Source organism: Sus scrofa, chromosome X, assembly GCF_054392235.1.
Source record: "Sus scrofa isolate SSC_HxYL_T2T_F1_AM1 chromosome X, Sscrofa_HxYL_maternal_Yorkshire_Landrace_v2.0, whole genome shotgun sequence".
Taxonomy (NCBI): Eukaryota; Metazoa; Chordata; class Mammalia; order Artiodactyla; family Suidae; genus Sus; species Sus scrofa.
The window spans coordinates 43,175,157-43,189,716 of NC_139401.1; the positions used below are offsets into that span (position 1 = coordinate 43,175,157).

The 14,560-nt window shown below is 42.2% G+C and overlaps 1 protein-coding gene across 3 annotated transcripts in view; it reads right to left on the minus strand.

Annotated features, from left to right (window-relative positions):
- The window catches only part of EFHC2 (EF-hand domain containing 2), a 183,537-nt gene that overhangs the window by 145,480 nt on the left and 23,497 nt on the right, over positions 1-14,560 (minus strand). For all 3 annotated transcript variants that reach the window (XR_014835287.1, XM_085007794.1, XM_021080072.2), the window contains exon 2: positions 9,042-9,230. Coding sequence is in view for 1 of the 3 variants with exons in the window: in XM_021080072.2 (XP_020935731.1) it covers positions 9,042-9,230 (189 nt within the window). In the remaining 2 variants the exon portion in view is untranslated. The remainder of the gene's footprint in view (positions 1-9,041; positions 9,231-14,560) is intronic.

Genomic DNA, 14,560 nt, shown 5'->3' on the forward strand with positions numbered 1-14,560 from the left:
TGTGAGAAAATACATTTCTGTGGTTGAAGGTACTCTATCTACGGTATTTTGGTATAGCACCTCTAGAAGACTAATATATTAAAGTATAATTCATCTGCCACAAAATTTACCTCCTATAAAGTATCCAGTTCAATGTCTTTTAGTAAATTTATAGAGCTGTGTAATCATTACCACAATCCAGTTTTGTGGGGTTTTTTTTGTTTTATTTTGTTTTTTGTCTTTTTGTCTTTTTAGGGCTGCACCCACAATATGGAGGTTCCTAGGCTAGGAGTCGAATCGGAGCTGTAGCCGTCGGCCTACACCACAGTCACAGCAATGCCAGACCCTTAACCCACTGAGCGAGGCCAGGGATTGAACCCGACGCCTCATGGATACTAGTTGGATTGCTTCCACTGCACCACGATGGGAAGTCCCACAGTCCAGCTTAGAACCTTTCCATCACCCCCAAAATAGTCTCTCTCTCACTGCCGGCCCCAGGTAACTACTGATCTGCTTTCTCTGATATATTTGCCTTTTTTAGGATTTCAGATAGATGGACTCATATAATATGAAGTCTTCTGTGTCTGCTTTATTTCACTGAGTAAGTTTTTGAGCTGTATCCATATTGTGTTATATACCAGTAGCTGCTTTTACTTGACAAAGAGTTTCCATTGTATGGCTAAACCACATTTTGGTGATCCATCCATCAGCTGATAGAAATGTGGGTAGTTCCCTATTTTTGGCTATTACGAACAATGATGCTATAATTTGATTTATAATGTGATTATAAAGGTAATCACATACCAGTTTTTTTGTGTGACTATGTGCTTTAATTTCTCTTAGAAATATATTTAGGACTGGAATTAACTGAGTCATGTGGTGAGCATATGCTTAAGTATTTAAGAAACTGCCAAACTGCCTTCTGAAATGGCAGTATCATTTTACGTTCCTATCAGGAATATATAAAAGTTGCAGTTTTTCCACATCCTTGCTAACACCTGGTATTGTCTGTCTCTCTCTCTTTTTTTTTTTTTTTTTTTTTTTTTGTCTTTTTGCCTTTTCTAGGGCTATACCCGGAGGTTCCCAGGCTAGAGGTTGAATCGGAGCTGTTTACCACCAGCTTACACCACAGCCACAGCAACGCCGGATCCAAGCCACATCTGCGACCTACACCACACCTCGTGGCAACACCGGATCCTTCACCCACTGCGCGAGGCCAGGGATCAAACCTGCAACCTCATGGTTCCTAGTCAGATTCGTTAGCCACTGAGCCACGACAGGAACTTCTTGTCTGTCTTTTTAAGTTATAGCCATTCTAATGGGTGTGCAGTGGTAGTTACACAAGTTTAAGCTCAAAAAGACAATTTTAACTTCAGGCTAATGAGAATAAGCCACAGGCCTAGTTATTGATAAAAGTTTAACCCTGAGGAGGGAGAGTTCTAAAATTTTGTTTAGTAACTAAACTCTAAGTTTTAGAACAGAAGAGAGGAAGAACTCTCTCTCCTTCAATAACAAACTCATTTTGAACCTCATTCTTTTTATTTCAGAAAGACTTATTCCAAATTTGGGGATTTTTTGAAAATTAAATACCTATTTTTTTGGCTGTGCCCGCAGCATACAGAACTTCCTGGGCCAGGGATCAAAGCCGTGCCACAGCAATGACAACGTCAGATCCTTAACACGCTGTACCACCAGGGAACTCCCATTAAATACCTTTTACACTTCAAAAGATTAGAGAAAGCCATAATATATGATAAAATTGGAAACTTTATCAGTTTATTATAAATTTCAAAGAATGCAACTTTGTGTTTTAGTGAGAAATGCAGAATACATAGCTGGGAATTTGGAGTATGATGCATTTGATTTCAGGCAAGCCATCTGACTCCTTCTTTAAAATTAAACAGGAGTTCCTATTGTGGCTCAGTGGTTAACGAGCCCAACTAGTATCCTTGAGGATGCAGGTTGGATCCCTGACCTCGCTCAGTGGGTTAAGGATCTGGCGTTGCCGTGAGCTGTGGTATAGGTCATAGACACGGCTCGGATCTGGTGTGGCTGTAGCTGTGGTGTAGGTCAGCGGCTGCAGCTCTGATTCGACCCCTAGTCTAGGAGCCTCCATATGCCGCAAGTGCGGCCCTAAAAAGCAAAAAAAAAAAAAATTGGATTTACATGGTGGTACCCTGCAATTACACTGTGTTATAAATATATGCACTGGTGTCTTATAAAATGATTTTAACCAATTTCAGATAATCTGAAAATTACAGAAACTTACAGAAACTTTTTCAATTGACATTCTGGGTATGGTTTAAAGGCATAATATCTAACATATTTTATAGTTATTTTTAAATTTTAATTGTATACTATTTTTATATACTCTGATTATATTTTGTATTCCTGGTTGGCTTTAAGCAAAACTTCAAGGACCTGTAGTCATGTATTGTTCTCTGCCAATCATACGAAATTTTAATGTACTTGATTGTACCTTGATCCCCCTGCAGGAAAATTTAAAATGTTGGCTGGTATTGGGTGAGAAAGAAAAAAAAGCAGCCCCTGACATCCAGGAGCCAGCCTGGCACTATCAGCTGGACTTGGTGGTGCTGCTACAAGTAGGTCTGGCAGCCACAGCAAAACCTTGCTGTTCTCTCTGCCAAACATGAGCATTTTCAGAGAATACCAGCCTCGGACAAAGCCGCTCTGTGACAATGGATCAAGACAAAAGAGAGAGAGAGACCACTCCACAGCTACATCTGAACCCACAGAGAACACAAACATTGTCCAAGCCACAAAATGCCAAACACCCCCCAGTCCAAGCTCACAGGAGTGATGGCTGCTTCTCTCCCAATTATAGATGGAGCCTCACGCTAGTCTACTGTCGCTATAAGTGAGAATTACTAAGATACACAATCATTTGAAAATGTGAAGAACTGAATATTTTCCCAAAGAGGAAATGCAGATGGCCAAGAGGCACATGAAAAGATGCTCAACATCATGAATCATCACGGAAATACAAATCAAAGCCACAATGAGATAGCACCTCACACCTGTCAGATGATGGCTATCATCAAAAAGAACACAGGTGACAAGTGTTGGCAAGGATGTGGAGAAAAGGGAACTCTTGTACACTGTTGGTGGAAACGTAAACTGGTGCAGTCACTGTGGAAAATAATACAGACAAGAAGCTAAAAACAGAACTACTATATGACCCAGGCATTCCACTCTTGGGTCTATGTCCGAAAAAAACAAAAACATTAATTGGAAAAAATACATGTGTCCCAATGCTCATAGCAGCATTATTTATAGTGGCCAAGATGTGGAGGCAACTTAAGAGTCCATCGAAAGAGGAATGGCTCAAGAAAAAGTAGTATATGTATACAATGGAATATTACTCAGCCATTAAAAGAGAATGAAATGTTGCCATTTGCAGCAACATGGATGGACTTGGAAGGCATTACGCTAATAAGCAAAATTAGTCAGACAGAGAAAGACAAATACTGTATGATATCACTTATATGTGGAATCTAAAAAACACAACAAACTAGTGACTGTAACAAAAAAAAAAAAAAAAAGCAGACCCACAGATATAGAGAACAAAGTAGTGTTACCAGTGGAGAGAAAGGAAAGGGGCAACACAGAGGTCAGAGGCAGGGGATTAAGAGGTACAAACTCCCAGGTGTAAAATAAGCTACAAGGATATATTATACAACATGGGGAATACAGCCACAATTTTATAATAACTCTAAACGGAATACAACCTTGAAAAATTGTGAATCACTGTATTATACACCTGTGGCATATAATAGTGTACAACGACACTTTCATTTTAAAAAGATACACAATCATGGCAGTAGCCTTGCTTCTTGACAGCACCCCATCCAAGGCCTCACTTCCTTAAATCGTCTCCAAAATTACCTAATACAGGCCCAAGACTTATTATAGGCTTTCCAACACCTGCTTACTTAGGTATCCCACAGTCCCCCGGGGGTATGTGTTTTCCCTCTCACTGCCACAAGTAATAAACCACTTTGTTCAATTAAAAATATATACCTCGAGGTGACCCAAGAGATGAAATGATATTTAAAATTTTTATGTTTATATTGTTCAAAGTACAGAGACCTACACAGTATTACATAAACAATCAGCTCGCCGCAAACCCAATGTCAGTGAATGCAAAGTGGTACAAATTCTAATTCTGTGGTCAGTAGTTTTGATCATCATTACCATGTTTACAGTAGGTGGAAAAAAAAATGAAATACTGTTTTTCAACGCACGCATACCCCATAGGATCAATCCTTATCCTGCCACTTACTATAAGGGAGTCGTTTGCAAATCAGCAAACAAATGAGGCTAACTGGGAACCACTGACAAATGAAAAGGAATGAGAGCATAATTGTTGAGTCTATGTAAATGATGCTTAACACCCAGATAAAAGTCATCAAAAAGCATTCAGTCATTGGAGTATTTCTCACTGGCCTTTTTCTAAAAGCAGCTAATGAGAGATCATACATGGCAGCAACAGCAGCATACCATACACACTACTAAATGCCAAACTTCAATCAATAATGAAGCAGTAGGTGCCTGATGTAATTAGAAAGAGCCTCGGGCCAGGACATCCAGGGTCTGGCCTCAGTTCTAGGATGAACAAGCTGAATTTGCCTTTCTCTAGTCACAGACTAAATGTCACAGACTAAGACTTAAGTCTTAAGCATAGACTGCTAGAGGCAAACAGGCACGCGCAACCAGCTAGCCAAGCCCCGTACCACGGTCAAGGAACCTGAGGCTCAGGGGGGTGAAGTGACTGTGCCAATGATGGCAAAGACAATTAGTTCCAGGGCCTCCAACACGCAGCCTCAGGACCCCGGCCCCAGCCCCACTTCTGGCAAATGATCCCTCATTGACAAAATGAGACCAATCATCCACGTGTGTTTCTTCCTAATAGAGGTGCTGGGAGGCCGACTGGAACTAACAGGTGGAGTGAATATGTGCTGGCTTGTATTTAAGTCAGTTCGATGAAATAACTAGTCTCTGGGCAGTGGGTGCAGTATCAGGCAAAATTATGTTTGGCTGTTTGCATAAATCCTCCCAATGCCAGGGGTTGTAAGCAAGAACATTCTCCTTAGTGGGGGGCAGGGGGGTGCCCTCCCCATGTTTCAGGATGTAAAATAAAAATTCACTTTCGGTCCCCAGCTACTCAACAGCAGTAGCACCTCTGGATCAGGTCTGGCCCTAGGGTGAGGCAACTTCAAACATCCAAGATTAATGCAAAAAATCCATGACAAACAAAACATCCACATGATAAATAAAGATGGAATCAGTATTACCGATTTTTCCTTCTGCCTCAGGCGCTATTATGGCTCAGCATGGCACAGTTACCCATCTTTATTTAACATGTTGGTGTTTTGCTCATCATGAATTTTTTGCATTGATTTTTACGGTATTTCATTGAAGTATTATCTAGCTGAGTACTGAGTTTTGGGGGTGCCCCTCAATTGAACACTCAAGACAAGTGCCTAGCTTGTTTACCTTCATCCAGTGCTGCTCCCGGTCCCTGGGACAACCCAAAACACCCCGATGCATTTCCTAAGGCCTCCCAGGTGGAGAATCTCTGAAATAGGAGCTAATTTTTCTCATATAACAAGAAGTCCAGAAAGGGCAGGAAAAACATACCAGCTGAGCCTGACTCTTCTTTTTTTTTTTTTTTTTTTCTTAGGGCCACACCTGCAGCATATGGAAGTTCCCAGGCTAGGGGCTGAACTGGAGCTCCAGCTGCCGGCCTACACCACAGCCACAGCAATGCCAGCTCTGAGCCACATCTGCGACCTATGCTGTAGCTCGTGGCAACGCCAGATCCTAAGCAAGGCCGGGATCAAACCCACATCCTCACAGACACTATGTCAAGTTCTTAACCTGCTGAGCCACAACTGGAACTCCTGTCTGACACTTTCAAAATTTTATGATTTTTATTTTTTCCATTACAGTTGATTTACAGTGTTCTGTCAATTTCTACTGTACAGCAAAGTGATACATTCATACATATTTATAGATACACATAAATTCTTTTTCTCACGTTATCCTCCATCATGTTCCATCACAAGTGACTGGATATAGTTCCCTGTGCTGTGCAGCAGGATCAGCCTGACTCTTTTAATTAGAAAAATAACTTCGCCTCACCCAGTTAATTTTCACTCACATATCACTGGCCAGAAATGAGTCAAGGGGCCCGGCCCTAGCTGCAGGGAGCCTGGGGAGGTGAACGCCTTTAAGTGGGCACATCTCCAACCTGAAGAAAACTGATGTTCTTGCCATAAGCATAAAGCGAGAGCAAAGAAAAGATAAACAGCTAGAAATGCCTGCCATGAGGCCTGTGCAGGACAATAAATGCTGGCGCTTTGGGGGGCGTTGTGAGTAGTATCTTCTCTGCTTATGAGCTGAGGGTCCACCTGAGCAGAGCACTTTAATGGTGACGTTTAGAATTGTGCATAAAAATGGCAGTGCTGTCTGAGCTTGTGCTCCACAGAAGCAGAGCCTGAAACAGGGAGTTAGATGCATGACATTTATTACGGGCACACTCTTGGGAGGGAGCTGCAAGGGAGCAAGGAGAACAGCCAAGCAAGGATGTGCTCTCATTGGGCATCTGGCCTGGGCCTACGGCACAAGGGGCTAGGAGCCTAAATCATGACCCAGGACTGCCCTGCCCTCAAGAAGCTCAGCCTTTTACCCTCGACCAAGCAGTCAGCCACTTACTACCCGGTCTGGTGGTGAAGGGGTCGCCATTGTAACCTCCCAAGTCACCCCTCTGGGTGATGCGATACCCACTGGCCAAGAGCAATGCTCCACAGAGGCTTATAGGTGTGAGCTGGCTGCCAAAGCACCTGCTGCTGCTGTGGGGGATGGGTGCCCCACCCCTAACCTGGATCTGGGTGGGCACCAGGAGCACCTATGACAAATGTTAATTCTGATACACTTGCCAGAGAACTGCCTTTATTTCTACTTTGCATTGTTCGAGAATGTAACCCTAGATATAGTGCTATGATTAAAAAGCTATTGGAGGCGTTCCTGTCGTGGCGCAGTGGAAATCCGACTAGGAACCATGAGGTTGCGGGGTCGATTCCAGGCCTCGCAGTGGGTTAAGGATCCGGCATTGCCATGAGCTGTGGCGTAGGTCACAGACACAGCTGGGCTCAGATCTGGTGTTGCTGTGGCTGTGGCACAGGCCGGCAGCTGTAGCTCTGATTCAGCCTCTAGTCTGGGAACCTCCATATGCTGTGGCTGCAGCCCTAAAAAAGCAAAAAAATAAAATAAAATAAATAAAAAGCTATTGGAAAAACTGGCCACGAGTTCAAAGTGTCTCATTTTCGAGAAAAATGATTAACAGGTGTTGACTCGTTTTGTTGAACCACAAATGTAGAAAAGTGCTTTATAATTCGCTCTGTGTATTAACTGAGTAGACCCAGTCTGTGGTTCACAATCTCATCAGAGCACGTAAATATTTCATAGTCTTAGTGTCTCATTTAAAGCCCAATGAATATTTAATTGAAGTTGACCAACAAAATAACTGAAAGAATTATGTTGCATTTAGTTAGGCCTGAAATGAGGAAGCTCTTCATTTTCTCAAGTAGTTTGAAGCTAAAATGATTCCAGCTTCATGAAATATTCTACATAATTTTATAAGTAATTAAAGGGCTATAAAATAGGCTTGAAAGGCACGTATTAAATATTGAGAAAAACATGAAATAAAATGAATTTTCAACTTTAAATGCAAGAGATTAGTTTAATATATTGTGAAACTACATTATTTATTCAGTGGTGGATATGTTTAAACTATTGTCAATATCCTCTTCTGACACAAGAAGTGAAACTAAAATTTTTTCTTTGACCCTTGCAAATTAAATATTCTAGAAAGATGATGTGCAAACACCTATAAGATTGATATTAACAGGAAACCACACACGATCCTTCCAAGCAAGTTGGCCCAGAGATTGTTTTTGAACTCTGGGTCCAGCACTAAGCCATGTAATGAAAATAATCAAAGAAAGAGAAATATTGGTCCACGCTCCAAGAAGACATGGTTTCCCAGGAAAGAAGCTTCCCCACAGTCTGTGAGATCTCCATAAGTGTCAGAACTGGGCTTCCAAAGAAATAAGCACTTTGACTGACCTAACTCAGATGACATGGGTTATGTTCCTTCTACCAAATTTGGAGACATTTTCATTGGAATCCAAGTTTTGCAACCAATCCATAGTAAGAAGGTGCTAAAAAAAACTACCCGGTAAATTTAGCACACTAAGGTTTAAATTCTTTAGTCCTGAATTCTTTTTTTTAATAACAAGAACTAAATAATCCCACAAGAAGTTCTTTTTTGGAAAACAGGCCACAGGGCACGACACAAGATTGTGTCATAAACTGAGCACATCCACATAGCAGCCTTATGAGAAATAACTGGTCACCTTGTTTTTCCCTTTGATCTTAGTCCCTTGTTAAGATGGTCAAATGGATCGCCTACTTCCACTGTTAATATGCCAGTATACGCGCATGTATATGTGTACAAACATATCACTTAAGAAGTTCAGACTCTTATCTAATAATGGCACCCTCTTTCCTGCAGTAATTCTTCCCATGTCATCCTTTGGTTCTCAGGGATAGGGAACCATAATTCGTATGGGGAAAAAAGAAGAGAAGGCACTTTTCTGTTGCTATGCAATGGCACGCTCGGAATCAAACAAAATTCTTTAGTTAATGGCAGTCACTATGCAAAAGTGGCAATTTGACCAGACTCTTACTGTCTATAGGAGGGTAGACTATCCCGTCCAGGGCAGGAGCTGAGGGAATGGTTGATGCGCATTGGCCAAGAGGGGTGATGAGGATCTGGCATCCTAGAACCAAGGCGCCTGGTCAGAAACAGGCTCAGGGATAACTTTTCTTCGTTTAGAGTATTTCAGCTCTAGAATCTATCATTCCAGACAAAAAACTACATTTACACTGAAGACTCTTATTTTCTCCCACCTATGGAACATTTAGTACATGTAATTATTTTCAGGCTGCACGTCTCCCAACGTCACGTGACTTACCTGTTTATCAAAAGCCACCCAGGATGGTAAGCCAGTTCCCATTTCTTTAGGAAATACACTATATTTTGGCTTCATCTTTTGTCCGAGAAGCAGTTCTCCACCAATCCCTGGCTTATCTTCACTCACCAGCATCCTCACATTGTTGCAAAAGCCCCAATGTTGAGATTTGTGGAATTTCTCCTTTCCTATCTGTGAACATAAGAGATAACAGAAAATGGCCAACGTTACTCTTTGTGACTTGACTTCTTTGTTTTAAAAGGTAAACACATTTCCCATCATTCGTTTTTTCCCATCACAAAATGCATTTGAGAGTGGCAAATAATGATGATCAACCTTTATCATGAAGTTGTGTCTCATCTTCAGTTCAATTCATTTTAACAAATGCAAAACCTGGAAAAGCAATAAGAATAACCCCAATGCTCCATGCTACTTAAAACATTTAAAAATAACTATTACTGGAGTGCCCGTCTGGCACAGCAGAAACAAATCCAGCTAGGATCCATGAGGTTGCAGGTTTGATCCCTGGCCTCGCTCAGTGGGTTAAGGAACTGGCGTTGCCGTGAGCTGTGCTGTAGGTCACAGACGTGGCTTGGATCCCGTGTTGCTGTGGCTCTGGTGTAAACAGGCAGCTGTAGCTCTGATTTGACCCCTAGCCTGGGAACCTCCATATGTCGCAGTTGCGGCCCTAAAAAAGCAAATAAAATAACTATGACTGCAAGTGAACATTGAGGACATTAGCTTGCTAATTGGTCTGTGCTACTTATTTGCCAAGAATGCAAATGGGGGCAGGGGGACTCCTCTACTCCAGAGTAAAAATGTAATGGTTTTCCCGCAGAAGTCTAAATATTATTTTCAACCAGAGAATAAAATCTTTTCCTCATTAAAGTAAATGTCACAGGAAATTCCTCAGAGCTGACATTCTCCTCTTAATTGCAGAAAAGAAGGGCACATAAAATTTGATCATTTCATATACATGAAGTCTGAAAATATTAAAAAATAGAGTAATATTTATGGATAATATAAGCATGGAAATGATACACAGCAAATTCAAGATAATATAATATCTATGATAATACATGATACATGAAACAATAAATATCACATCATATAGTGAACATTCACGTAGGCCACAATCTTGTATAATAAAATAAAACATTTCAGATACAATGAAAGGCCTCTCTCAGAGTTCATGCCCAATGCCTCCCTCTCAGAGGTAACCAGTATCTTGAATTTGCTGCTTGAACTTTAATACTTTGCCAGGATTGTACACAGCCAGGGCAACGATCTCTTACAAAGCATGATGTATTGGCAGAGAAGTCTGAAAGGAAGTTCAAAAATACTTTGTTTCAAGGCAACCTTCGAAATGGGATAAAATATTTGCAAAGAATACACCTGATGAGGGGTTAATATCCAAAATATATAAAGAACTCATACAGCTCAATAATAAAAAAATCTGCTTAGACATTTTTCCAAAGAAGACATACAGCCAACAGGTACATGCAAAAGTGTTCAACATCACGAATCATCAGGGAAATGCAAATCAAAACCACTATGAGACATCACTTCACACCTGTTAGGCTGGCTATTGTCAAAAAGACAAGGAATAACAAGTGTTGGTGAAGATGTGGAGAAAGGGAATCCTTGGGCAGTGTCGGTGGCAACACATGCTGGTGCAACTGCTATGGAAAAGAGGATGGAGGTTCCTCAGAAAACTAAACAGAGAACTACCATATGATCCAGCAATGCCAGTTCTGGGTATTTATGCAAAGAAAATGAAAACACTAACACTAAAGCTGTGTGCACCACCATGTTCATGTGCAGCATTATTTGCCACAGCCAAAACACAGCCACAACCTAAATGGCCATTAATGGATGAGTGAATAAAGAGAATGTGGTATATGGATACGATGGATATTATTCAGCCATGAAAAAGAATGAAATCCTGCCATTTGCAACAACAGGGATGGACCTGGAGGGCATTACACTAAGTGAAATTAGAGAAAGACACATAGCCTATGATCTCACTTATATATGGAATCTTAAAAAAATGAAATAAAAAATTTCAAAAACCAAGCTCATAGATACAGAGAACAGACTGGTGGTTGCCAGAGGTGGAGGGTGGGGGCAGGGCAAAATGGGTGAAGGGGGTGAAAAGGTACAAACTGCCAGTTATAAAATAAGTCCTGGGTGTGCAATGTGTAGCATGGTGACCGTAGTTAAAAATACTCTATTGCATATCTGAAGGTTGCTAATAGAGTAAATCTGAGGAGTTCTCATCACCAGAAAAAAACAATTTCTTAACCCCATGTGGTAGTAGATGCTAACTGGATTTATTGTGATCATTTTGCAATATATACACATATCGAATCATTACACTGTACACGTGCAACCAATATAAAATGTCATCTACAACTCCAAAAGAATTACTCAACATGAAAAGAAGAGAAAGGAAGAGACAAGACCTCACTTCCTCTTAGAGAGACTGCAGCCTGGGAGACCCAGGTAGGGCCTGAGTATTCTTGCCTGGGGGAGCCAGGGCCACAACAGCCACCTCAGGGCAGATGAACAGCCCAGCTCGAAGGCCATGGCAGGAAAGCTAGAGGCAGTGGTAAAGATGGTGACCTGCAGCCTGGCTCTGTCCCATAGAAAATCCATTGCCACTACCTCCGGCCTCAGCCCATTCCTCGCTCTCTCTCGCACGCGGGCACGCTCACGCGCGTGCTCTCTCTCTCTCTCACACACACACACACACATTCACACTCACTCAGTTTGCCACAGTCAGTTCCAAATCACCACAGCAAAGCAAAAGCTGGGTTGGTTAAGATGAATGGCGGAATAACACAGAATGTTATAAAAATGTCCCCTCTGGCAGAGCAAGTAATTTCAGGTAAACACAAACTCACCTCAGGTCAAACCAACAAATGTTTCTTAACCATTTACTATATTCCTAGCTTTATGCCAGACAGACTACTCAGAAGAAGCTAAGACTCAACCTCTGCCCTGAAGAGGAAACGCACTATCTTGTTGATGAGTTAAGGTTTAGATATATAAAACAACCAGGAAGCAGTAGAGCTACATTTGAGACCACTTACTATGAGCTAGACCCTTTACTGAGGGTTTCATATACATTACCTAATTTCACCATCACAAAACTACTTGAGATGCATTATAACTGCCATTTCACCAGTGAGGAAAGCGGGGCAGAGACAGGCAGACTAGCACATCCATGGTTATACAGTTTAACTCGTGGAGCCTGCACCTGAACCTAAGTTCATTAACTCTAAACTCTGGTAAGTTTATGCCCAGAGCCATAAACCAATGGGCTGGAGTAGTACTGTTAAGGTCTTGCAGGTAGCTGGATAGTGTCTTTTTTTTTTTTTGCTTCTTAGGGCCGCACTGTGGCATATGGAGGTTCCCAGGCTAGGGGTCGAATTGGAGCTATAGCTGCCGGTCTACACCGGAGCCACAGCAATGCAGGATCTGAGCCGCCATCTGTGACCTACACCACAGCTCACAGCAACACTGGATCCTTAACCCACTGAGCAAGGCCAGAGATCGAACCTGCAACCTCATGGTTCCTAGTCAGATGCGTTTCTGCTGCACCATGATGGGAAGTCCTAGATACTGTCTTAAACCTGGAGCAATGGGACGAATTAGGACAGGAGGAGCAAGGATGCTCTGTGCACAGAGTTATGAGTCATGTACCACAGCTGAGCTGACAGCATCCAGTGTGAGGAGCAAGAGAGGAGTGAGTCTAAATAAAAAGGACAAGTTCATGTTTGGAAGAGGGTGAGACAGAGGAGAAAGTGTAAGGAGGCCCAGAGATGGGATTGAGATGGCAGAATAGAAGGATTGGAACTCAACTTCTCTCCTAAAAACAACAAAATTTACAACTAAATGCTGAGCAATCTTCAACCAAATGGACCGGAAACTTTCAAAAAGATATCCTACTCCAAAAGACAATGAGGAGGCCACATCAAGAGGTAGGAGGGGTGATTACACGATATAAGCAACCCCATACCTTCCAGGAGGAAAGCCCCACAGACTGGAAAGTAACTGGTTCACAGAGACTCACCTGCAGGAGTGAGAGTTCTGAGCCCCACATCAAACTCCCACGTGTGGGGATCTGGCACTGGGAGAAAGAGCCCCCAGAGCATCTGGCATTGAAGGCCAGTGGGGCTTGTGCATAGGAGCTCCGCAGGACTGGGGGAAATAGAGACCCCATTCTTAAAAGGCACACACAGACTTTCACATGCACTGGGTCCCAGGGCAAAGCAAAGTCTCCATAGGAATCTGGGTCAAACCTGACTACAGTTCTTGGAGGATCTCCAGGGAAAACAGGAGTGAATGTGGCTTGTTGTGGTGGAAGGACATTGAAGGCAAAGCTCCTGGGAATATTCAGCAGCTGCCCTTCTCTGGAGGTGGCCATTTTGGAAAAATCTGGCCCCATACGTCAGTCAGTCAGCCGCTGAGAAGCCCCAGGGAAAACAACAATCCAGGTGGGATCACAGCCCTGCCCCTCAAGTAAACAGGCTTCCTAAAGACCCCTCAGGCACAGAGCTTCCCCTAATCCCATCCAGAGGCTAAGCCCCACCCACCAGAGGGATTAGAATCAGCTCCACCTACCAGTGGGCAGGCATCAGCCCCTCCCATCAAGAAGCCTACAGCAAGCCCCCATACCAACTTCAGCCACAAAGGGGACAGACACCAGAAGTAAGAGAGGCTACAACTCTTATCTGTCAAAAGGACACCACACCAAAAATCTATAGAAATGAAAAGACAGAGAACTATAACTTAGATGAGGGAGAAAGGAAAAAACCCCAGAAAATCAGCTAAGTGATAAGTAGATTCTCAGCCTCCAGGAAAAAGACTTTAGACTGCTGGTGCTGAAGAGGATTCAAGACATTGGAAATAAACTGGAGGCAAAGATGGATAACTTACAGGAAACACTGACCAAAGAGACACAAAATATAAAACTTAAACAAGAAGAGATGCAAAATACAGTAACTGAAATAAAAAATTCACTAGAAGCAGCTAACAGCAGAATACAGGAGGCAGAAGAACGAATAAGCAAGGTGGAGGACAGATTAGTAGAAATTACGAATGTGGAACAGAAAAGAGAAAAAAGATTGAAAACAAATGAAGAGAGTCTCAGAGAACTCTGGGACAACATTAAATGCACCAACATCCATATTATAGGGGCGCAAGAAGGGGACAGAAAAAATATTCCAAGAGATAATAGCCGAAAACTTCCCTCACATGGGAAAGGAACCACTCACTCAAATCCAGGAAACACAACGAGTACTATATAAAATAAACCCAAGGAGGAATACACCGAGACACATATTAATCAAACTGACCAAAATGAAAGACAAAGAGAAAATCTTGAAAGCAGCTAGGGAAAAGAAACAAATAACATATACAGGAACCCTAATAAGGTTACTGGCAGATTTTTCAGCAGAAACTCTGCAGGCCAGAAGGGAGTCACATGATATACTTAACGTGATGAAAGGAAAAAA